A 24,664-nucleotide genomic window follows, 5' to 3' on the forward strand; every position below is an offset into this window, starting at 1 on the left:
GTATAATTCACTTATGACTCAGTAGTAGTGTGGTGTGGTCTACTTATATCCAATATAAGTAGTATATAGCGATGGTCAAACATAGAATGTATTTTGGCAGAAGATCGATAAGGAAAGAACTGAAATGAAGCGCAATTAGTAGGAAAATGCATTAACAATGAAATTAGAGAAGATAGATTGATATTTACAGAAGGAACAGTCTGAAGATTGAGACAAATGGTTGTTCATTTGCAAATTAACAGTTTACTACTGTATAGTTATCAGAATTTAGTGAGATAGTCTGTAATTTGTGTCTAAATACATTCGATTTTCCCCAATTAGTGTTTTATTCACTACAGTAGTTCAACCGCTTTCAATTTAATCATTCACATTCATCACTCCTGCTACTAGTTATATTTAAACGATGGTATAGTAATCGCATGAAATACAATTAGGTTGAAGCGGTAGACTTCTTATATCAGCTAATTAAATCAGTCAGTCTTGAGTGCTGTTAGAGGTATAAGGGCAGTTATCACTTCCCGGTTGCCCACACCGCGGAAGGGTTCATCTAGAGGTACCTGATAAGGAAATTTGATTAGTTTTGTTATTAACAATCTGGGAGCGTGACCGCAGTGCCCAAGGGACAACTGCTTGAGGCCGGTCACGCACAGCCTTCTTGTGTTAGCTCCGTACTTGTTGGGCCCTTACCACCAGAGACGGATATCTGTGGGACAAGGCGAGGTGTGCATTTTTAGCATCGACCTATTCTAACCCCACCCCTCCTTGTAGGAAGGCAGCGTCGCTGTTATACTGTTTGTCTGAAGGAAACACCTTACTGCTGTCATACCTCTGTACCGTCAGTAGTACGACTTGGCCTTCGGACCTTGGGTTTGCTGCTTTTAGTCTTGTCACTCATCAACCGACCTGTCTGGAATGGTAGGACTTTGAGAAACGATTGTTCCAACCAGTATAGCTCGATTGGTTCATCACGATAGACAAGCCCAACCGCCACGTCGAGGTAGCAGCAACGGTCGGGGCTAGTTGAATATATTCAGTGATCTATTTTCTACCTACCGTTTAACAGATTGTAAGAACACTTGTTCAAGCTGTAACTTTACTTATTTTCAATCATTCAACTGTTTCTAGTTTGTAACAGCTTCTTCATTTACTTTGGTGTGCGATAGCGGCTTAGTGTTTTTTTCTATTAGGGTGTTCAACTTCCACCTATTAAGTTGCAGATTCGAATCCCATTCTAACTACTTAGAACTTCATCACCGGGTTTGTGTAATATCACTTACCCTCACTCATAAAAGTGCTACACACAACTGGTTGCATAAATGTATATTTGGTAAATAATTTACATTCAGTCACAACGTAGAACTTCGTACGTACGTACATCAGTTCGAGTTACCATACCACACTAGCACAGAGATGCAGTTGTCGATTCAAATCCCATAGTGGTAGAAGTAGTAAGAGTATAAACATTATGTGAAAGATTAGGGTTTGAAGATGTTATTGAAGGAGTATAATATAGTGAAATAAATTTGGAAAGAGAATAAGGATAGGAACATGAGGAATTCAAAAGATTAGAATTTGAAAGAACACAAAGAGTCGATGCACCTTCGCCATTGCAAACGATTTTGAACCATGTCATTCAAGGTCTCTAACCATCGGTTGCAACCATCTCACGAATCCAAACCAGGTAGTCTACACCTACCAATATGGCTCAGTCCAGTTGTCAGTGACCTCATGGATTTGTGCCACATTTTGTTCTGACCGCCTCTAGCTTTCTTCCAACCTACTCCTAAACCATAAAACATTGCACGTTGCGGCAGTCGGTGGTTGAGCACATTACATTTAATTACATCTACTTCTGAAATCCTTGTAAACGTTAACTAACTTTTTAAAAAAATCTAATAACCATAATCCAAGTAAAGTTTAAAACATTATAATCCATTGTACTGAAATATTACCTCGTAGACGTTTTATGATATTAAGGGAAAAAAAAAATCCTTGTTACTATGTCAGCAAAACCCTGTTCTTGTTGCTTGTTTGCCTATTTTATTTTCGAACAAATAAAATATTTCACGTTTTGTAGACTCCTCTCCCTCTTAATTGTTTTAACTCTTTGGACGTCTATGTTTTGAGTGTATGTTTATATGTATGTATGTGTCTGCATCGTATGTAAAAGCTTGTAGACTGTTGTTATTACACAATAAACTATGTTCCGGTAATTTTGTATGTGCACGTACCACCTTAATGGTTACCCTTATGTATGTTTTCATTTTTGTTCTCTGTATTTATGTCTGGAATGGTGAAAATTAATTACCTCGTTACCAATTTTTTCGCTCTCCCCCTCTCCCTCTCTCTCTTTGTTCCTCTGAATGAATAAGTGTATTCGTATTTGTATGTTTATGTGTGTGGCTTTTTTTCGTCCCTTTAATTGCTTTTAGCACGTACTGTGCTAATTCATTGAACATCAGAAAATCAATACTATTTATTATATCACGAATATATTTACATATAGTTTAGTTAAGTACTGGATCCGAGTCCCAGTATGTAATAAACACCAGAGAGAGTGTTGCTCTGGTTGTTAGAAGGTGCATCGGCCTCGTGACTTCCGAAAAATTTCGGCTTTCATCATGAGACGTCATAATTATTCCTTCAACTTCCAGGGCAGAGTTAAAATGGTTTGAATTATTTTTTCTGGTTAGCGTTTTATTTAAGCGAGTTAGTTTTTCTACGGGATGAGGTCGGTAACCTCATGCCCAACTCTCCTCCTTTACCCGGGCTTGGGACCGGCAGTAACTCTAGAAGAGTACAGGCGGAGTTAATAAACACCAGGATGCATATATATATCCATCTGACAAATCCTAGATAAAGGACAAAATATGCACCCTATTTTCCACGTCATTTCTGTAGTATGTACATATATATGTATGGGACGTTACATTCCATTCCTACACAAAATAGTCTAACATTAAGCTGATTAGCTCAACATTTATATTTCCTGTTCGATTCAACAGTTGTTTGCACTATTGGTGAAATCACAATTCTAAATTGTGTAACTATTCACTTAAGTTTTAAGTGCTTTTCCATTTATATGCTAACGACTTGTGGGAGGAAAGTTAGATAGATTATACCGCCTTCATGTTTTCTGAATCGTCTTGAATTACTTTAACTGAATAAATCCTAAACACAGATGGGTGGTGGTTGGCGGTAGAATTTAGTGCTCGTCAGCTGGATGTATATTGATTCCAGAGTTGGTGTTCACTCCCAGACTCGAACCCAGTATCTCCTACTTCAAACGTCATCGCATTATTCACTTAGCTAATGAGTCAAGGCAGCAGCCAGCTTGTGTAATGCGGTGAATTTAGTATAACACATCATCTATGAGATGTAGTTTCGCCCAGCTGACGAATCCAAAATAGGACGAAATATGCGTCATGGAACCTTGTGATAGCCACCATCCATCTCTGCTTAAAATGCTCATGAATTACTGGCAACATAGAAGCTATCTGGACGAGATGCACATATACCAATAAGAGACTGATAGATTGAAGTCCTAAACATCAATTGGAAGTTACGAGCAACAAATATATATGTGTCAATTGAATTCTATATTGGTTTCAATATTTGCTAAAGCAGACGTATATAATAATGACAAATGGGTAAATATTCCGGATCAGGTGATTTTCTTAAGGAACCATCCCTCGTTGGATCTTTAATCTAGGAGCCTGACTTTTTCTAATTGATCTAACATGTTTATCAAATAGTCGTCTGTGAACCATATTCTTATGTGGTTTGTATGGAGATTGTTGAAATGTACAGAATTGGGTGCCTGCCATGAGACCTGAAAGCTCCTACATTCTATTCTTGGTTTGGTTATGGATTTGCACTGTAGATGAAATCGTTTACGGTAACCGATAACTCCAGCAGGTTCATACACCGTTTGTTGTGTCAGGATGCTAAAGCTTCTGTATATGATTGATTTGAAATGAAGGTTTTTTTGTCATTGCTTATTTATTCACGAACTGAGTCTAATGACTGCATGTCTACTTTTGACCTTTTATTTTAAAGAAATGCCCTTGAAGCAGTGAGTATGACAACAGAGTCTGCCAAATCGATTGTGATACAATTATAGTTGAATTCATGATAAGATGTACACACACATACGCTGATATAAAAATAGTCAGGGTTGACAAGTGAATCATTGACAAGGTCAAAATGTGACTCAAGAAGAATGAATAAATTCATGTTTCCAGATGCCAGAATAAGCTATGTGGGCTTAATATAGTAACCGACACTACAAATGTTAAACAACAAATAACTAAAACAAGTATATTGTGCATATTGATCATGAACTGATCTCAGATGAACAACAAGGAAATACTGAGTAGCTATTTCGTTCCATTATGAAACGTCTAAGTAGTTTGGATCCATAAACCTACCAAAAATTAAATCTCAGACTTTTCAGACGTCGTAACTACTAGCGCTTAGTTTCATGAACAAGTTATTAGTTTGAACAACAGTTCACAATTATATATAGTTGAAATCATGAATCAATTGAAGCTAGACCACTATGAAAAACCTGGAAGTACTGGACGGCCGGTTCGTCCTATTATGGAACTCCTGCTGTTGAGAGATATCAACTCACTGAGGACATTGGTGAATAGTTGCTCAACTTCGTGGATTGGTTGAAGTTAAAAATTAACACCGTTGGATGCCGGTTCAGTGGTCTAGTGGTTAAGCTCACGCGCGCGAGATTGATACGTCCTGGATTCGAATCTCGGTAGGCGAGATCGTGGATGCGCACTTCTGAGGAGTCCCAAAATGTGACGAAACGGCCGTCCAGTGCTTCCAGGTTTTCCATGGTGGTCTAGCTTCAATGGACTCATGCTTTCTACTATGAAAAATACTAAATCTCCACAAAACCCCTTCTGATAACTTCACAATTATATCAATAATTTTATAAGTGATTTATGGCACTTACTTACTTTTAATTACGCCTGTTACCCCTCGTCAAGGATCATAGGCCGCTCACCAGCATTCTCCATCCAACTCTGTCCTGAGCCTTCCTTTCCAGTTGTTATTCATCCTTTTCATATCTGCTTCTATTTCCCGGCGTAATGTGTTCTTTGGTCTTTCTCTTTTCCGCTTCCCTTCCGGATTCCAAGTTAGGGATTGGCTTGTAATACACATTGTTGCGAACTCCGCCTGTAGCTCCTCCGGGGGCTTCTGCCGGTCCCAAGCCCGGGTAAAGGAGGAGGGTTGGGCATGGGGTTAGCAACCTCATCCCGTGGAAAACCAACTCGCTTAAAAAACGCTAACCAGTGATTTATGGTATCATCACTAATTATGATTAATAATGCTTGATATTATAAGTGTTCGCTGTTTTATTCATGTTGTTTCTATCATATATTCGTACCGTCTCATCATCAACTTCCCACCATTTCCTACTTCTTCATCTCTTTTTCAATAGCTATTACACCAATGGTAAATGACGCTAAAGGTTTAGTAACCAATATTGATGATCCAAAAATGCATAATCAATGGCGTTTATCAAATCGTAATTTATTAACTGCTATTAATTCAATTAAACAAGTTATTAGTCCATCATTTAATAATCCTATTAATTATTATCATGAACATTATCATCATCATCCATTATCTGTACATAAAAATGGAATTCATAGTACAAATACAAGTATTAGTAGTAATAGTTGTAATAATATACATAACAACAATAATAACAGTGTCGCATCATCTAAATCATCACAAGCTTCTAATAATAAAGAGATAACATCTTCAATACCTCTTCGAGAAATGCAAGAAATATCAATTACAGGTAAGTACTTTTGAAGTATTCTTTTGAATTGTTTTTTTCCCTTTAATCTTCTTGCTAATCATATTCTAAGTAATAATTATGTTTGCATAGTTGAGATCATGAGTCAATTGAAGCTAGACCACCATGGTGAACCGGGAGAAAGGCAGTGTGTTGTTCTTTGGACGCCGCTGCGGGGTTGGAGTCGAGGTGCTGGTTGGTGCAGTCTAGTGCGGAGAGGTGGCGTTGAGTGGAGTGTTCTGGCGGGGCGGCGTTGGCTGTAGCAGATGCTGTTGACGAAGAGGAGCAGTGGGACGTGCGGCTGCTGGGCGGACATCGGATGTAGATGGCTCAGCAGGCCAGTGGAGTACGGGTGTTGAACGTCCCAGGTGCTGCGTGGATGTCGGATGTTGGTGCCCCGGCAGGTCGACGGAGCTATGAAGGTCAGCGTGGCGCAGACTCGACATTCTGATGGAGATTTTAGCACAGACTGTAGTGAAAGAAGAAAGTTGCATGGCGAGCAGAATCACCGCAAGAGCGATTGCTCTAAAGGGGGGACGAGTGTGTTGTGGTCTACTTATATCCATATAAGTAGTATATGGTATAGGTCAGACATAGAATGTATTTTGGCAGAAGATCGATAAGGAAAGAAACCGAAATGAAGCGCATTTGGTAGGAAAATGCACAAACAATGAAATTAAAGAAGATGGATTGATATTTACAGAAGGAACAGTCAGAATTGACACAATTGTTGGTAATTTTGCAAATTAACTGTTTGCTGTATGGTTATCAAAATTTAGTGAGATACTCTGTCATTTTTGTCTAAATACATTCGATTGTCCCCACTTATGTTCTTGTTCACTGCATCAGTGGCAGTGCGCATCCACGATCCCATCTCGCGAGATTCGAACCCAGGACCTACCAGTCTCAAGCCGGAACACTCAGCCGATAGATCTCGCGAGGTGGGATCGTGGATGCGCACTGCCACTGAGGAGTCTCTGTATACAATGTGTCAAATACCTATTATTAAATAATAATGACCTACAAATATCCTTAACTTTTAAAGTCTAAGTTTCATAGGCGTGAAGTAAATCAGGAAGAAATAGTACGTAGTATACTCGGTCGTTCATTATAAGATCAATATCTCACCAAGCAAACGCGACAAGTAACTCAAGAATGGACATATATTCCAAGCATCAATTCATTTGACAATTAACTATTCATGTTGTGTTGTTCATGATGTATGATATTGGTGTATCATACATTTCATACGGAATCTCTGTATCTATTCTACTGTATTGTACTTTATTTTAAAGTGAATAGTACCGACATTTTTCTTTATCCATTTTCATTTCTTTGCGATTCTTTAGATGTTTCTCATATACCATATTCATATATTGATAATAATAATAATAATAGTCATAATGATGATTACATTTATCATACATCACATTATTATCAGAAACCTATGTACGAAATTAAATTGTCTAATCCTCTTCATCATTCACCATCATCACCTCCATCATTGACACATCATCAAAAACAACATATCACTACTACTTCTACTAGTCATCATCATCATCATCAACCTTATTCAACACCTACTACACCATCATATCAACAATCTAGTCCACTTCATCAAGGATACTCATCACCATCACCCCCTTATCAACAACAAAATCATCACTATCATCCTCATAACCATTCAAAACATCATTATCCAACTGAAAACATAAATACCTATTTAACAGTGAAACAAAATAATGATTATTTATGTACAGGTATATATATGTATATATTTTGTTGAATATGGTTGGGATAGATATGCATGTTCTTGATCTTGTATGCAATAATCACTTTAGGGATCGGTTCCCTTTCTTCCTTCCTCCCTCCCTCCCCCTCTTTCTCTCGTTTGTCTTAGTACCAGTGTTTGTTCATTTGATTGCATGACAGTTAAAGAAGATATTGAGATGATTTCTGTTAATTTTGTTTTTATCTGATGTGAAATGCTGTTGCATTGATTATGTCTATATCATTATTTGATAATAATCCTCAGTAAAGTCTTCGTTATTACTGGTATCATGACTATTTGAATGGTAACCATTTATTTATTTAAACACACAAACACGTGTACAAGGGGGTGCCAAATAGTTATACTCCATATAAATCATTCGATTTGTGTGGGAGCCGGGATACTACCCGGGTGCCCAAATCGAAGAAGTTGGTTACCATAGAAGGCCACACCCCGAGCCTTTGACCTAATAGTCCGATCCAAATGGTAGTGCAGCAATGTAAATTGATGCAGTCTCATGGTAGCCGGTGACCAATAATTGGTTCAAACGTCATTCGTTCCTTCAGGATTCTAGAGCCTATGTGCACGAGTGGTTTGAAATCTGGTTCATACACCATCTGTTCCCTCAGGAACCTGGATCCCATGTGCACCATTGATTTTGAATAAGGGTTTTCTAACTCTACTAAATAGATCCTCCATATCCACCAACGCGATTAAAGCGCCGGACATTCGCTTTTCGTCCCTTCAATTTCGTAAACAACACTAATACTGTGAGAAGGCAGTGAGTAGGACTTGTGTGGCAGTGGTTGTATGCACGTGGCCATATGGTGCACATGGGCGTATGAATCAATCGTTGGTCACTGGCTATCATGGGACTGCATCTCCTCATGATGCTCCCCTGCCTTCTGGATCAAACCTTTAGGTCGAAGACCCCGGGTGTGGCCCCCTAAGAAAACCACCTGTTTCAGTTTGGGCACCTGGGCAGTATCACAGCCCTCACACAAATCCTATGAGATTTGTGCGACGCATATGTATCTGCTGCTTCCTCGTACCAATATTCATGTGTTTAAATAAATAAATAAACGTGGCCATATGACAGCATTTCAAGAGAGAAAAGAAGAGCTGACTCTTCCTACCCTTGACCGTACCAGGGCATTTGGAAGCATGTATTAATATATATAATAATAATGGGTTAATAGTGTTATAATTTTGTATGTTCGTATATTGCATTGGCTTTCAATGATTAGTATGTTTGTTGGAAATGTTTGTCATAGCCTATTTTTTCCTTTTATGCTATATCATAACACATTGTTTATGGGTTGTTTTTTTCAGACGATGATCGACAACAACAATCTGGTACTATTTCATTAGACAATACTACAGATGATACTGTAGCTACTAGTACTACTACTACGACAACAACAACAGCTGGTGTTCCTGTACGAACTAGTACACCTGATACAGAAGTTGATGAAGAATTCAATTTTCCACCACCTGAAGAAAATCAACCAATTATGGTTAGTAAAAACCATGTATATGTTTGTTTGTCTTGTTGTTGTTGTTTTTTTGTAATTCTCTATTCATGTTTATTTCAGTATTCTATTAGTTTTTGCAACTTGTTTACGTTCAATCTATGTGTTTTAATGTTATTTATTTTCAAAGTTAAAACCATGAGTCAATTGAAGCTAGACCACCATAGAAAACCTGAAAGCACTGGACGGCCGTTTCATCCTATTATGGGACTTCTCAGTGGCAGTGCGCATCCACGAGATTCGAACTCAGGACCTACCCGTCTCGTGCCAGAGCACTTAACCGATATTTACTTATTTAATACGCGTTCACTGATCCGGAATAATTATACATGTGATGTGAATGTGTATATGAATAGTACGAATGGTCCACTAGGGTGTTTGGTACCTATGTGGTTGCGCTACAGGTTTAAACTGTACTATTCAGATTGTAGCGTTAAAGCTTATATGGTATCTAGTTCTCCTGTGAGGCGGGATTGAGCTGTACTGTCTGGGTTGTCACGTAAAAGTCTGAATGGTGTCTGGTTCTCTTGGAAACCGATGCAACCTAATCTATTTTTCTACTTTTCTTTACAAATTATCATAAAGTATAATGATTACAGTGGTTTTGTTCTTTTATATAACTGACTTACGTCTGTTACCCCTCGTGGAGGAGCATAGGTCGCCCACCAGTATCTTGTATATAATGTTTACCATTCACATATCTAATATGAAATAGTTGGTTGATTTAATTGTCAGAACAACCTTAAATGTAGAGAATTCATGTAAGTAAACCTTTTGCCAAAAGGAATAATGTACTTTTTAATAACCTTGACAACATTTAAAAAAATCAATATGACGTCAAGTTTTGTCAATACTATCTGACTGTATGTTGTGTATCTATGTTGAAAAATCTGTCAAAAATGATTTATATGAATTTTTGTCAAATTTTCAATGAATAGCTTTTTAATAGAAGGGGGGTTTTGTGAAGATTTTAATAATTTTTTTATGTCGTTGAAATGATGAATTAATTGAAGCTAGACCTGGAAGTACCGGACGGCCGATTCGTTCTGTTGTGGGACTCCTCAGTGGCAGTGCGCATCCATGATCCCGCACTCGCGAGATTCGAACCTATGACCTATCAGTCTCGCACCAGAGCACTTAACCGATTGACTCACACTTTCAACTATGAAAAATACTAAATCTCCACAAAACCCCTTCTGATAATAATAATAATAATAATAATATGCTCACTAGTGACTGACTTCGAGAGGTAAATCTAGGAGTTCTAGTTAGAAGCAGTGACCAGTGTAGTTCAAACCACGTCTGTTGTGACATATCAATTCACTGAAGACGATTGGTGAACGGTTGCTCAACTTCGTGGATCATTTGAAGTTAGACAATAACACCGTTGGATGCCAGCTCAGTGGTCTATCGGTTAAGTGCTCTGGCGCGAGACTGGTAGGTCCTGGGTGGGAAACTCGCGAGTGCGGGATCGTGGATGCGCACTGCTGAGGAGTCCCACAATAGGACGAAACGGCCGTCCAGTGTTTCCAGGTTTTCCATGGTGGTCCAGCTTCAATTGACTCACGCTTTCAACTATGCAAGATAAATAAAGTTGCATTGAGTTCATACTTAATACTCTATGGTTGACAGTTGAATATTTTAGTTACTATGTTGTTACTCCACATAGTTAATTATATTTGCGCAATATAAATTAATGTATTTATAATGTGTCTCATTGGTCACATGTTTTCCAACAGTTATCACATTTCATATAAGGGATTATGTCCTCATTATGTCATATATGTAGACCTACTTTAATAGATAAGCAAAGATGGACAGTGGCTAGCAGTCGAATCCAGTTTGACGGGCATTTCGTCCTATTTGGGACTCAACAGCTAGATGTACCTGCATCTCAGAGTTGATGATGCCAATTAGAGGCTGACCAGTTTCAGTCCTAAACATCAGTGGGAAGATTCAAACAAACAATACTAATTGAATTTATTAAGTTCCTTGTTAATTTATAATTTTAGGCTGCTGCTCATGCATTACATCATGAAACACGATTATGGTCTAGTCGAGATAATGAATTAATTGCAGCAACTAAACGTATGGCTGCTTTAATGGCTCAATTAAGTCAAATTGTTCGGTAAATATTTTAATTTTATTTGTCTGTTTACGTGTTCTCATGAATTTCAATCGTGTTTTGGATTATTATTGACGTGTTGTGTATCAGTTTTTCAATCTATATAAGTTATGTAGATCCAGTTTCATATTAGAAGAAGATTTCTGTTAAGATGGTGGTTGGAAGTGATCAACAGGAAACCCTGGACCCGGGTTTTGTGCTACTTGGTACTCGTCAGCATGGTGTACCTGTAATCTTGAGTGAACTGGTGCTCCCTGACGGGTTCGACCTCGTGTCACTCAGCTTCACAGTCGGAGATGTTACCACTGAGGTATTCGGGCCACGACCGACCTCCTGTAGGACTGAGATGTAATCACAATTGATTGATCACTGGGTGATGATCAATGTCATGCGTGTCAAGTCCTTCTTATTGCTAATAGAATCCTATCGATTTCTGTAGTGTGCAATATGAACTTAATGTAAACTACAGAAAAACTTGACTGAATCTTTGTCAGAATTTTTAAGAACTCCTAAAGTAGTTGATAAACTTATAAACAATCCTTGGATTTTTCATAGTCATACAAATCTTGAAAGTGAAGCCATGCTTATATTTCTAGCTTCTTAGTTACTCAGAGTTCTGTACTCTTCTAATTCAGCTAAATAATCATTGTCATAAGTGTTTGATCTACCACTAAAACGTAATATGGTACTTACCACTATACGTATAGGTCGTGATTCCGATCACTAGTGTGTCCATGGATAAGTATCAATGAGAAGACTATGAATCAAAATAGTTATCTAGTAATTCTTGCCCTTGAATGGTTGTTCAATTACATGAAACCGCGAGTTTCGTAACTTCTACAACTCTCCATATCAACAAATTATCGAATTATTAACTCTCCTACTTCTTAAAGTGACTTTCACCATTCTTATTATGAAAATAAATCGTTTGTAACTGATTCGTTATATTTTTCGTTTCATCAGTGGTGAATACGGTACAAAGAAGGATCTAATTAATGTTTCTATGGCTATTGCTGAAGCATCTTTAGATGTTAATCAATGTGCTAAAGTATTAGCTAAAGAATGTACAGATCGTCGTATACGTTCGGTAAGTTTTGTGAACTACTATGCTGTTATTCTTTTCCTTGACAAAATTTTTGAGTTATTGTATAATGTTTGTTTATTTGTGCTGGAGGTTTGTAAAGCTTTCCGAATTTTACAGTCTACATGACTGATTAGCCTTAGACAACGTTTGAAATCTAGTAAGAACTGGACAGTTGTTTCATCCTCATTTAGGGTCCCTCTATGATACGCATCTACGATCTCAGTGAGATTCAAGAAACTATAACCAATGGAGTCCAACCACATCTTGTGTTAGAAAGTTGCTTGCTCGTGGCATTGAATGATGATTGTACGATATCAATAAGTAAATAAAGTTATACACGTGGACCTTTTGATGTCAACTCACGGCTATTAAAGTTAAGCACTCGTCGTGGGACCTAAACGTCCTAAGTTCAATCACTGGATGTGTACTGTCAAGAAGTTTCATAGAAAGAGGAAACAGTTGTACATTACTTTACTAGTTTGCTTTTTTTTTCCGACCTATATCAGTCTATGATGTAAACTATAAAATAAATACTTATGTGAATACGAGAACATCGTATAATTCCCATAGTCTTCTCAGCTGATGTACTAAAACCATTTAACCTTGTTCCAATTGAATTCTCCAATTATTGAAAGGTGCATTATTGTTTCCATTCATATATTGATATGTATATGGATTCATGATCACTTCATGTCTAACCAAATGTCATTACCTCTCGGTGATACGTTTTATATATAATGCTACAAATTACATTCTTTTAGTGGCTTAGCTTCATTAATCAGTCACCTTGATAACCGTTATTATATAAATCCCAACGGTGTTTGAAACCAGAAGGCAATAAGAAGTGGTGACTTCAGTTTTTTAACTGATGGCACGGATAAAAAAGCTACAAACACATCGAGTGAATTTGAAGCAGCGAGGCGAATGCGTGTGTGAGAGAGCACACATAGGCCAATTTACAATCAAATTGAATCAACGTGCAGCTAGGCAATACATAGGCTAATAGGATTCGAGAACATATATACATAGAAAACAGGATGATTCAAAGAGCGATATTTAGGCTATCAACAATCAAGCTAGAGAAAAGTATGTGTAGGCTGCTACATGTAATCAAGCGTACACGTTTATACATATATGATAATGATCATAATAGTACAAAGAAACAATTGCGAATTGTTACTGTTCAAATAACATTGTCTGTTACGTAAGTCATTTAAAAAGCTTAACAGAATTGAACCATAGTCGTCAGTCAGGATTTGAATGTGACCAACTTGGTCTCGTGTGCAGTTACGGGTATGAGGGCTAATATCACTTCCCGGCTGCCCACACCGTGGAAGAGTATTTCTTGAGGGACCTGAAAAGGAAGTTGGATTAGTGTTGGTCTTAACGACCTGGGAGCGTGACCGCGGTGCCCAAGGGACAACTGCTTGAGGCTGGTTACGCACGGCCTTTTCGTGGTGGATTTTTGACGTGTTAGCTCCGTTCTTCAAACGACCTTACCGCCGGAGACGGATATCCGTGGGATAAGGCGAGGTGTGCATTTTTAGGGTCGACCTTTTCTAATTCTACCACTCATTGTGGGAAGGCAGCATCGCCATTATGCTGGTTATCTGAAGGAAACACCTTACTGCCATCACACCTCTGTACAGTTGGCAGTAAGACTTCGCCTTCGGACCTTGGGTTTGCTGCTTTTAGTCTTACCGCTCATCAACCGACCTATCTGGCATGGTAGAACCTTGAGGAACGATTGTTCCAGCCAGTATAGCTCGATTGGTTCATCACGATAGGCAAGCCCGACCACCACGTTGAGGTAGCAGCAACGGTCGGCTAACCATAGTCGAAATTGACTATAAGATGTTTTCAATACCTACGTCTAAAGATAATTTGTTATTGTTATCTTACCTAACTTGTTGAATATTCTATAAACTAGAAAGTTCATGTTTATTTTGACTGGATTTTGTTACTCATTAAACACAGCATACTTTATATCTCTCCCTCTACCCTTCCTATATTTATTACATAAATTAATACAAATAAATGCATTTATGTAATCATTCTCTGTTGTTATTGTTTTATCGTACTTGTCTGGTGTTTATTATATTGTTATTAGTACAATGATTTTTTCCCACCCCCTCCCCAACTTACGGTCGAGGGTGGGGAGAGTCAGCTCTTTCTCTCGAAATTCTCTCACATGGCCATACATATACAGCCACTGTCAAAGAAATCCTATTCACTGTTTTCTTACGGCATTATTGTTGTTTACGAAATTGTGAGGACGAAAAGCGAATGGTGAATATGGCCTCCAGGATTCTGAGCGAACTAATGGCGTATAAACCGATCGCTGGTGACCGACTACCATATTACCGCATCTCCTTACGTTCCTCCACTACCTTGTGGATTAGAACTGAAGGTCGAAGGTTCCGGGTGTGGCTCCCTAAGAAAGCCGCCTGCTTCAGTTTAAGCACCCGGACAGTATCACAGCCCTCACACAAATGAGATTTGTGTGGCGTATATATATATCTGGTGCCCCTTTGTACTAATATTTATGTGTTTAAATAAATAAAAAAATAATTACGTAATTGCAATTTAGTTGATATAGCTTATCTAATAGATTGTAGATACACTTTTTTCTGTTATAGATATATATTTCTTTTCATAGTACAATTGTTGATAGTTCCAATGAATAAGTTTTACTCTTGACTGATGATTAACATTGAAACAAGCTACATTGTCATTTGTATTTGTGTAGCCCCACCCTCAGCCTTCTTCCTTTCTGTCATTTATCCAAATAAAGTGTGTTACGGTTGATTTGTAATAAAGTTTTGCTTATGTAATCATGTGTGCAAATCGACTTTTTATTACCCTAAAAGCTTCACTGCATATTTGAATAAATGAGACAAGTTGAAATCTATTTCTGCTTTACTAAACAATAAACGTTAAGTAACCATAAGTTACCATTATTATTGCTAATATTCATTTTTATTTATGCATTTAAACACATAAATATTGGTACAAGGAAGCACCAAATACATATGCGCTACATAAATCTAATTCGATTTGTGTGAGGGCTGTGATACTGCCCAGGTGCCCAAACTAGAGCAGATGGTTCTCTTAGGGGACCACACTCGGAGACTTTGACCCAAAGGTCTGATCCACTAGGCAGTGAAGCATCGTGAGGAGATGCAGTCCCATGATAGACGGTGACCAACGATTGATTCATACTCCATTTGTTCAGTCAGGATACTGGAGCCCATGTGCTTCATTGGTTTGTAATCAGGGTACCCTCCGTGTCCACCAACCTGGTTAAAGCGCCGGACATTTGCTTTTCGTCCTCTCAATTTCGTAAACAACAGTGAGAAGGCAATGAGTAGGAATTCCCTGATATTGTAATAGAAATCGGTTGCATAATGCGCTTCTTTTCAATGGTTAGTATTTTTAGCTGTTCAAACTATACTTAGTGTAATATTTCGGAGAACGAACTTTAATTTGTAGTCACGTCCATTGTGGTCACGTGCATACAACCACTACCTTCTCACGGCATTACTGTTGTTTACGAAATTGAGAGGACAAAAAGCAAATGTCCGGTGCTTTAACCGGATTGGTGGATATAGCGTATCCACCTAGGGGAGTTGGAAAACCAAGATTTCAAACCACTCGTGCACATAGGCTCTAGAATCCTGAAGGAACGAATGACGTTTGAACCAATTATTGGTCACCGACTACCATGAGACTGCATCAATTTACATTGCTGCACTATCTTGTGGATTAGAACTTTAGGTCATAGGACGGGAGTGTGGCCCCCCCTAAGGCAGTATCCCAGCCCTCACACAAATTGAATGACTTATGTGGCGTGTATCTATTTGGCGCCTTCTTGTAATAATGTTTATGTGTTTAAATAATAATATATATTGATCTTGTCGTTATTTTTTAAAATTTTGTTTCAGAATCTTTTACATTTAAGTGATCGTATTCTTACTATCGGGAACCAATTGAAAATTTTATCTACTGTCAAAGCTACTATGCTTGGAACACAAGGTAGGTGGTGGTTTTCTTTTTTGTAGAAGAGAATGTCTAATAATAATTGTTGCCAGCAAATTCAGAGGGTTTTCAGTGGATTTTCTCAAAAAATCAGTCATAATAGCGTAGATGCATTCACTATTTATCTCTCCTTATGTCTTGAGTTTTGAACCTATCTCATACTTTTGCATTCAGGGGATTTATTCTTTTTCTTTCTATAGTCATATTACTTACTTACTTACGCCTGTTACTCCTAATGGAGCATAGGCCTCCGACCAGCTTGTTTTTTTCTGGTTAGCGTTTTTTTAGCGAGTTGGTTTTCTACGGGATGGGGGTCACTTACCCCATGCCCAACCCTCCTTTTTTACCCGGGCTAGGAACCGGCAGTAGCCCCCGAAGGGGCTACCGGCGGAGTTATGGTCATATTACCTATTACATAATTTTTTCTACTATTGATACTGATTGATTTCAATACTTACTACTGAAAAGAAAAATCACACTAGGACGAAGTACTGTCCCAGTATTCTTTGGTTTTCATTAGTACCCTGTCTAGTATCTATCTGTGATGAATAAAGCATGAAAATATTGAAATCGCTTGTTGAATAAAGTTCGGTGATTCTAATATCCTTCATTAAAAGTTCTTCAATATTTTTTAAGTCTTGCTAACTCGTTTTAACTTTCTTATGATCCATTTAATTATGGAGCGCTTCATCTCTAATGGGTAGTTCACACTTGTTGTCCCAATAATCTCTTTGGACTTCATGGGCTACATATGAATGAACTATTTTTTTATGTTACCATTCATAGTTGAACCTATTTCAACAAGTTTCCTTTTCTTTCTTTCTTGTGCGATCTTTACGATAAGTAGTGACTGGTTACCAGTTAGATGTTAACAGTTCAGGACTCGACATCTGATTTTGATGGAGGTTTGCTCGTGAAGCTTTCATCGTTCTTCTGAACGACATCATCAGCACACAAACTCCATCAAAATCATCCACTTGAGCTACAAATCTTCTCTACCAACTCGATATCTAAATTATGTACATTCATTTCGCTACATATTGCCAACAACCACGATATCTCTAATTGGGCCTTTTGTAACTTGTATAGCGAAAGGTTGTACACTTTTCAGAAACTCACCTGAATAAGTTATGCAATGAATAGTCATAATGATGTATTAAAACAAACAAGCAAAAAGATAACTTGTTGAATTGTCCAAATATTAGGAACAGATAGCCCAGATATTCAAATAAGCCGCCTCATCATTGAGATACTTATGAGATACTATTTTTGATTAAATAACATAGTATAACTATTTTACCTATGAACATTAATGAATGTGAATAATCACAATTGATTGATCACTGAGTGGTGATCAATGTCATCCGTGTCAAGTCCTTCTTAGTTCAGATCGAATGCTATCGATCAAGTTGCAATGTGGACACTAGTCTAGGTGGCTCGACACTGTGTGCACTATGTTAAGATAAGATGGTGGTTAGAGGTGGTCAACAGGAAACCCTGGACCCGGGTTTCGTGCTACTTGGCACTCATCAGCATAGTGTACCTGTAATCTTGAGGGAACTGGTGCTCCCTGACGTATTTGATCTCGTGTCACCCAGCTTCACAGTCAGAGATGTTACCACTGAGGTATTCGGGCCACGACCGACCTCCTGTAGGACTGAGATGTAATCACAATTGATTGATCACTGGGTGATGATCAATGTCATTCGTGTCAAGTCCTTCTACATCTACTGTTTTTCTTTCGTTGAAAGCATGAGTCACTTGAAGCTAGACCACCAAGGAAAACCTGGAATCACTGGACGGCCGTTTCGTCCTATTGTGGGACTCCTCAGTGGCAGTGCACATCCATGACCTCGCCTCACGAGATTCGAACCCAGGACTTAGCTTCAATTGACTCATGCTTTCAACTATGTAAATACTAAATCTCCACATTAAACCCTTTCTGTTTTTTCTTTAGTTTATTATAATTCATACTGTTTATGGTATTTTTTAATCTTCTATATATATACACTTAAAGATGATTCCTGGTTCGGAGCTCCATTACAATCGGAACTTGATTGTGGTAATCTATTCATGCTGTTCTTTGTTGTTGTTGTTGTTTCCCCTCGCCCCATATGCATCCTATTCAGCTGATTGCAATTTATTATAATCTGAATGAAATTTCTATTCCATATTTTAATTGTTTTAATGCTTTTCACTTTATACTACTGATTAAATTGTTCATTGTATAGATAAATTTTGCTTGAATTTTGTGATTATTGCTTACTTAGCGTGTTTTTTTTAACGAGTTGGTTTTCTGCGGGGATGGGGTTACTAACCCCATACGCAACCCTCCTCCTTTTATCCGGGATTAGGACCGGCAGTAGCCCCCCTGAGGAGCTACAGGCGGAGTTTGATTATTGCTTACCGATTATTTACTTATCTTTATGTCTTATTCTTATCTACAGTTTTCTTGTTTGTTTGTTGTTTTTATGAAGCATGTGGTTTGACTACTTATTTTTTCTTAACAAACAGTAATATGTATGTTTCTTTTAAAAGTTCTTTTGCTTGTTTGCCTATAATCATATTTGGTTGATGCGTAGGATACTTAAAATCCATGTATTATTGGTTGTATATTGAATGATAAACGTACCAAATGGAAATAAGAGAGAATTATTGTAGTAAATTGAATCTTATTATGATTCATATTCTGCATGATGATAATATGTTGGCATGGAAACTATTCCAAATAATCTCAACGCTTAACACCAAGCATACCATGAAGGCTATTGTAAATACCTCTGTCATACAGATGATCAGTGTTGATGTGAATTACTCAGTAGGTGGTGGTCCCGCGTTCGAATTTTTACAGGAGATAATCGTTTCATCAGTATTGTAAATAAACCTTACTGATGAGTATAAACAAGCACAGAATTATAATCCAAGGTTTTTTGTTGCCTCCTTCTATCACTTCTGATATTTGCTAAACAACTAAAAGTGTCTCAACAGTTTTACGCTTGTCATACTGCGTACATTTTTTACGTTTTTTTCGCTTTGCCAAAATGATTGGCTTTCTTTTTAAATGAAGCTTTGTGTGGTTAATTTCAGTGTGTGTGTGTGTTTTCAAATAATAATTATTTCATACAGTAAAGATGATTTTATTTGTGTAATGCTATCAATTTCGTTTTATCAAATATCTAATAGTTGAATTCATGAGTCTATAAAAGCTAAACCTGGAATCACTGGACGGCTGTTTCATCTAAGTATGGGACTCCTCAGTAGTGCGAATCCACGATCCCGCTCATAGGATTCTAACGCAAGACCTTCAGTCTGGCGCCCGAACGCCTAAAATCTAAATCACTGAGTTGGCACCATGAATTCAAATATTAAATAATTATAATCTCCACAACCCCCTCCTTTTTGTGATAAATTTCGAAAATAGCCAGTTACCTATTTATCTGATTCAGTTTTCTCGACTATGTATTGATAAGTTTTCTGACAGAATCAAACTTGAGATTTACATATTTTGCACTCAATACCTTTATCATTAAATTTCAAGGGTCTATGTGTTTCTTTGTCTTGTTTAACCTCTTGTTTATGGGAGAAAAAAAAAAGAGTAACTGCATGGATTATATACGAAAAAATGAGCGGAGTTGAAAAATTCTGATTCCAAACCAATGTTGCATATTGACTCCGAATCCTGAAGGAACGAATGGCGTATGAACCTATTGTTAGTAACCGTTTACCATGGGACTGTGTGTCCACTGCTTTGTAGATTAGGCCTTCAGGTCAAAGGTTCGTGGTTTGTCCCCCTAAGAAAACTAGCTGATCAGATTTGGGTGCTCAGGCAGTATTCCAGCCCTCTACAAATCAAACAACTTATGTGACGCATATATCTTCAGTGCCTCATTGTAGCTATATTTCTCTTCAAATAAATAAAGAATTAGTTAACTTCAACTATGAACATGTTATACTGAGTCCAAACAATCAATAAAGCGTTTAAACATCAGCTACCAAGTTGTATTTTTGAATACCGCTTCATCTTCTTCGATTCAGGTAACCGAATGGTACTACACTGGCCCCTATAATTAAAATATGACTTGAAGTCAATCACATAAATCTGTCAAGTAATGTCTTATTTATGGAAAACCTGGAAGCACTGAACGGCCGTTTTTGTCCTATGGTGATCTAGCTTCAATTGACTCATGATTTCAACTATATAAAATTACTGAATTCTCCACAAAACCCTCTTCTGATATCACAAATTGTTATTCCTTTTTTTCTTAGACTTTTTGTATCCATATACTAATGATTGATTATGCACCATTCATTTATTATATTTATTTATTTAAACACATACATATTCGTACAAAGGGGTACCAGATACATATGCGCCTCACAAATCTCATTCGATTTGTGTGAGTGCTGTAATACTGCCCGGATGCCCAAACTGAAGTAGGTGGTTTTCTTAGGCCCCCCCCGAGCCTTTGACCTAAAGGTCTAACTCACAAGGCAGTGAAGCATCGTGAAGAGATGCAGTCCCATGGTATCCAGTGATCTGAGTTTTCCAACTCCCTTAGGTGAACTTTCCGTGTCCACTAACTCGGTGAAAGCTCCGGACATTCTCTATCCGTCCTCTCAATTTTGTAAACGACATCCCCGACAGGAGAAGGCAGTAAGCAGGAGTTATGTGGTAGAGGCTGTATAGGCATGGCCATGTGAGAGCATTTGGAGAGGGAGAGGTGACTCTCCCCACTCTCAGCCGTACCAGGGCATTTTGGGGGCCATCATTCACTAACTTATATTATCTTTACTTCTTATTGATTACTGACCAAACTTATTCTCTTTGTCATTCCTTTTCTTTCTTATATTTCATTAGGTTCAACAGAAGATCAAGAAAATACTGAATCATTAGTTGGTAATGCACAAAATTTAATGCAATCTGTTATTGAAACATTACATGTTGCTGAAGGTGCCAGTATTAAAATGCGTGTTCATAGTGGTTATAAATTTATATGGAATCCACGTAATAAATCAAATTTAAATTATAATAATAATACTAATAATAAACAAATTTATTCAATTGTACGTTAATTATTGAAATGTGCACACTTTTTTTGTAAATATTTTGCTAAGGTAATTTATACTACTTATTATCAAATAAGTAGTATACTTTTCTTTTTTAATTTTTTATCATTATGTTATTGAATTTGATTGGTATTATTGAAGTCTTTATGTTCTGTGATGGAGTTTTCTTGTTCTTTAAGCTTTGAACTCTATCCAAATCATCCAGCTAAACTACTCATTATCAAATAAGTAGTTTACTTTCAATGTTTTTATTCTTTTTGTTTCTTATATTTTTTTATCACTGTATTATTAAACTTGATTGGTATTATGTTTATGTTCTGTGATGGAGTTTTTGTTTATCTAAGCTCCGAACTCTATCAAAATGATCCAGCTGAGCTATAAAGCCTCTCTACTATCTTAAATCTCTTTATATAGAGTAGATTATCTGTCTATCTATATGATAAATGAACAGTTTCATCCATTCTTCACATTTTGTTTTGATCAGTTAACTTTCCTCTTCTTTTCTTGTATGTATGTGTGTGTTCAGTATATAGATGAGGCTACTTTTCAATATACCATGATTTGAAATGTTTTTGTTTGATTCCAGCATGTATTTATTTGTATATTTATATGAATTGAATTATGTACTTACTTACTTACTTTCGCCTGTTCCATCACGTGAAGGAGCATAGGCCGCCTACCAGTATTCTCCATCCAACTCTAATTGAATCATGTAAGTATTGTTTATTGTTATGATGAAGTGTTGATACTTGGATTATGAGTTGTATATTTAACCGGTAACATATGTGTATACATTATGATCTTGTTGTTTATTCATTTCAATTAAGTAGTCTTGTATGTTTTCTTGCATATTGTCAGTTTTCTTGTGTTTATTCACTTGTTTGCTTTTATTTTCATTCTTCTTTTGCTAATTTTTGTCCATTTTTTTGCGGGGGGGAGGGATGGATTTAATCATTTTTGGAAATCGTTGTTGATATTAACTTGACTTTTATTTTGTCTTTTCTTGACATATATGTTTGTATATTAAATGGTTGTTTATTTTACAATTTAGGCGCCAATTTATATCACAATGATATGCTTAAGCTTTTACATTTATCTCTCGTAATAAATTGCATGTAATTTTGATGAACAATTATAATGTGTTTTCACTAAATAATAGCTTGTATATATACATATACAACATATACAACAAAGGAGGAGGTTTGGACATGGGGTCGGCAACCATATCCCGTAGAAAAACATCTTGCTTGAAAAACGCTAACAATAACACACTACGAGAAATGCAAGCAGATATGAAAGAGATAAATAGCAACTGGAAAACATTGCCCACCATAGGGTTGGATGGAGAGTGCTGGTGGGTGGCTTATTCACGTCCACTAGGGGTAACGGGCGTAAGTAATTTAGCTATACATGTATGGGATAATAACGATATAGATATCGTTGATTGGTCAATCCATCAGAAAGAGAGACGATGTTTAGATAAACTGTAAATTTCTGTCCAGTTATAGCCTTCATATTCAGTGATACATGTATATATATATATATATATATATATATATATATATATATATATATATATATATATATAAAGAGAGATGCTATTTGAAGATCTCTTCGTATTTTTATAACGAAAACTAAGTAGAACAGTTTTGGTGCGTCATTTCTCTTTCTAGTTGTTGCTAGATGCACCCCTCGTGCTATAATGCATGTTTTGAATGATGTGAAACGAGGATATGTATCGTAAAAAATAGTTAGTTCTAAGGCAATCTGGACTTTGGGAAATTCAGTTATTATTCATATAAAACAGTAAACAAGTAAAACAACTATAGATCTTTAGTATTCCCAGTGACCTTCTAAAGATCATAGAAATAAATACTCAGGTCAACCCCATTATTCTCTAGAGAGAACAAGTGGAGAAGCGATCAAACGTACAATGTTGTCTGTGACTATGTTATGCGTATTCAGTGCTTGACAAGGCCACTGTTCTTAAGACCCCCTTAGTCGAAAATCGCAAGGCTAGTCAAACCAGAAGTCAGGAATGAACGAGCTCAAAGTTATATTCGGAAAGTTATCGATATGCTGATAAGCGTTTAATCCAAGCCGACTAGTTGTTGCGAGATATGCGTAGCGCGACGAACTTGATGCTGATCTGATGAGGATTTGTGACTGAGAGCCTTCAGCTAGGGTGTATTAAGTAAAACTAAAGATGTCAGTATCAATTTTGAAGACTTACAGAACTACCTACTTTAGGGACTTATTTACTGTTGTGTCTCATTCTCCTCCTATTGTGGTAGTAAGGACCCTAAGGCAGGACCAGTTATAAGTTTAAACCCAACCATCATGTCGTTGGTAAACAATACTCTCGTAGCTTGTTATGTTCAGTAGCATCTAGTGATCATCCTTTACTGTAAGGAGTCAAGTGGTAGATAATAAAAAGATGGTTACTGAAAAGTTTAATTTATCATATTCGTTTCCGACTCCTTAGTCTTCCCAGTTTTCCTGGCAAGTAAAAATCTAAAAATGTAAGTGCACGTCGAGTCTTAATCCTACTTGCATAACCCAGGAAAAAATGCGAAAAGACCAGGTACTTATGTTTATATGTACCATATAGCAACGAAAAAACAAGATTGGTTTTTGGATTTCTGCCGATTATCATCTGACAACGTGGTCTCTTCTCGGTTGTTATCTAACGGGTTTTGTATCTTGTTATTGAAAATTCTTTCGTTTTATTTTTTCTTTGAGTGTATTTTCGACTAGAATCGTCATCGTGTTTTCGGGTTAGTAAATCTTCATTTGTACCAGTCTCGTGTTCCTACTTTCGCGTTGTGGGGATTACAGTGGTTTCTCACTTTACGAGTATACGTGATAAGCGACGATCAGATATAATAATTAGTGATACAGTCATAACAGTCGACAACCAGTCATAATAAGTAGACAGATCAAGGACTTAACAGTCACTGTCTTGAAACACCGATATCGGTGATTATAATATGTCCTACGAATGTCGTCCTGGTGAATTCAACATTGTGAATTATTCGCCGACGCTGGAAGCGGTTGAAAAAAGTGGAGAGGTCTCAGCACAAAATATTTCCGCGAGACTATAATTTAACGAATCTCAAGTGACCCTGTGAAATATTAGTCAGTCAGTGAACAGTCAGTATAGAGTGAAAAAAACATATTATAAAAAACCAAGGAATTAAAGTGGATACACTTCTTTTACATG

At 37.2% G+C, this 24,664-nt stretch overlaps 1 protein-coding gene across 1 annotated transcript in view; it reads left to right on the forward strand.

The window, feature by feature from the left end:
• Smp_170990 (putative vinculin) overlaps positions 1–24,664 on the forward strand; it is a gene marked incomplete at both ends in the record, with an annotated part of 81,629 nt that overhangs the window by 31,756 nt on the left and 25,209 nt on the right. The window contains 6 exons of the mRNA XM_018795328.1: positions 5,462–5,827; positions 8,928–9,112; positions 11,140–11,255; positions 12,216–12,339; positions 16,281–16,371; positions 21,233–21,355. Of these exons, the coding sequence (XP_018649652.1) occupies positions 5,462–5,827; positions 8,928–9,112; positions 11,140–11,255; positions 12,216–12,339; positions 16,281–16,371; positions 21,233–21,355 (1,005 nt within the window). The remainder of the gene's footprint in view (positions 1–5,461; positions 5,828–8,927; positions 9,113–11,139; positions 11,256–12,215; positions 12,340–16,280; positions 16,372–21,232; positions 21,356–24,664) is intronic.

This window comes from Schistosoma mansoni, chromosome 2 (assembly GCF_000237925.1).
Source record: "Schistosoma mansoni strain Puerto Rico chromosome 2, complete genome".
Classification (NCBI taxonomy): Eukaryota; Metazoa; Platyhelminthes; class Trematoda; order Strigeidida; family Schistosomatidae; genus Schistosoma; species Schistosoma mansoni.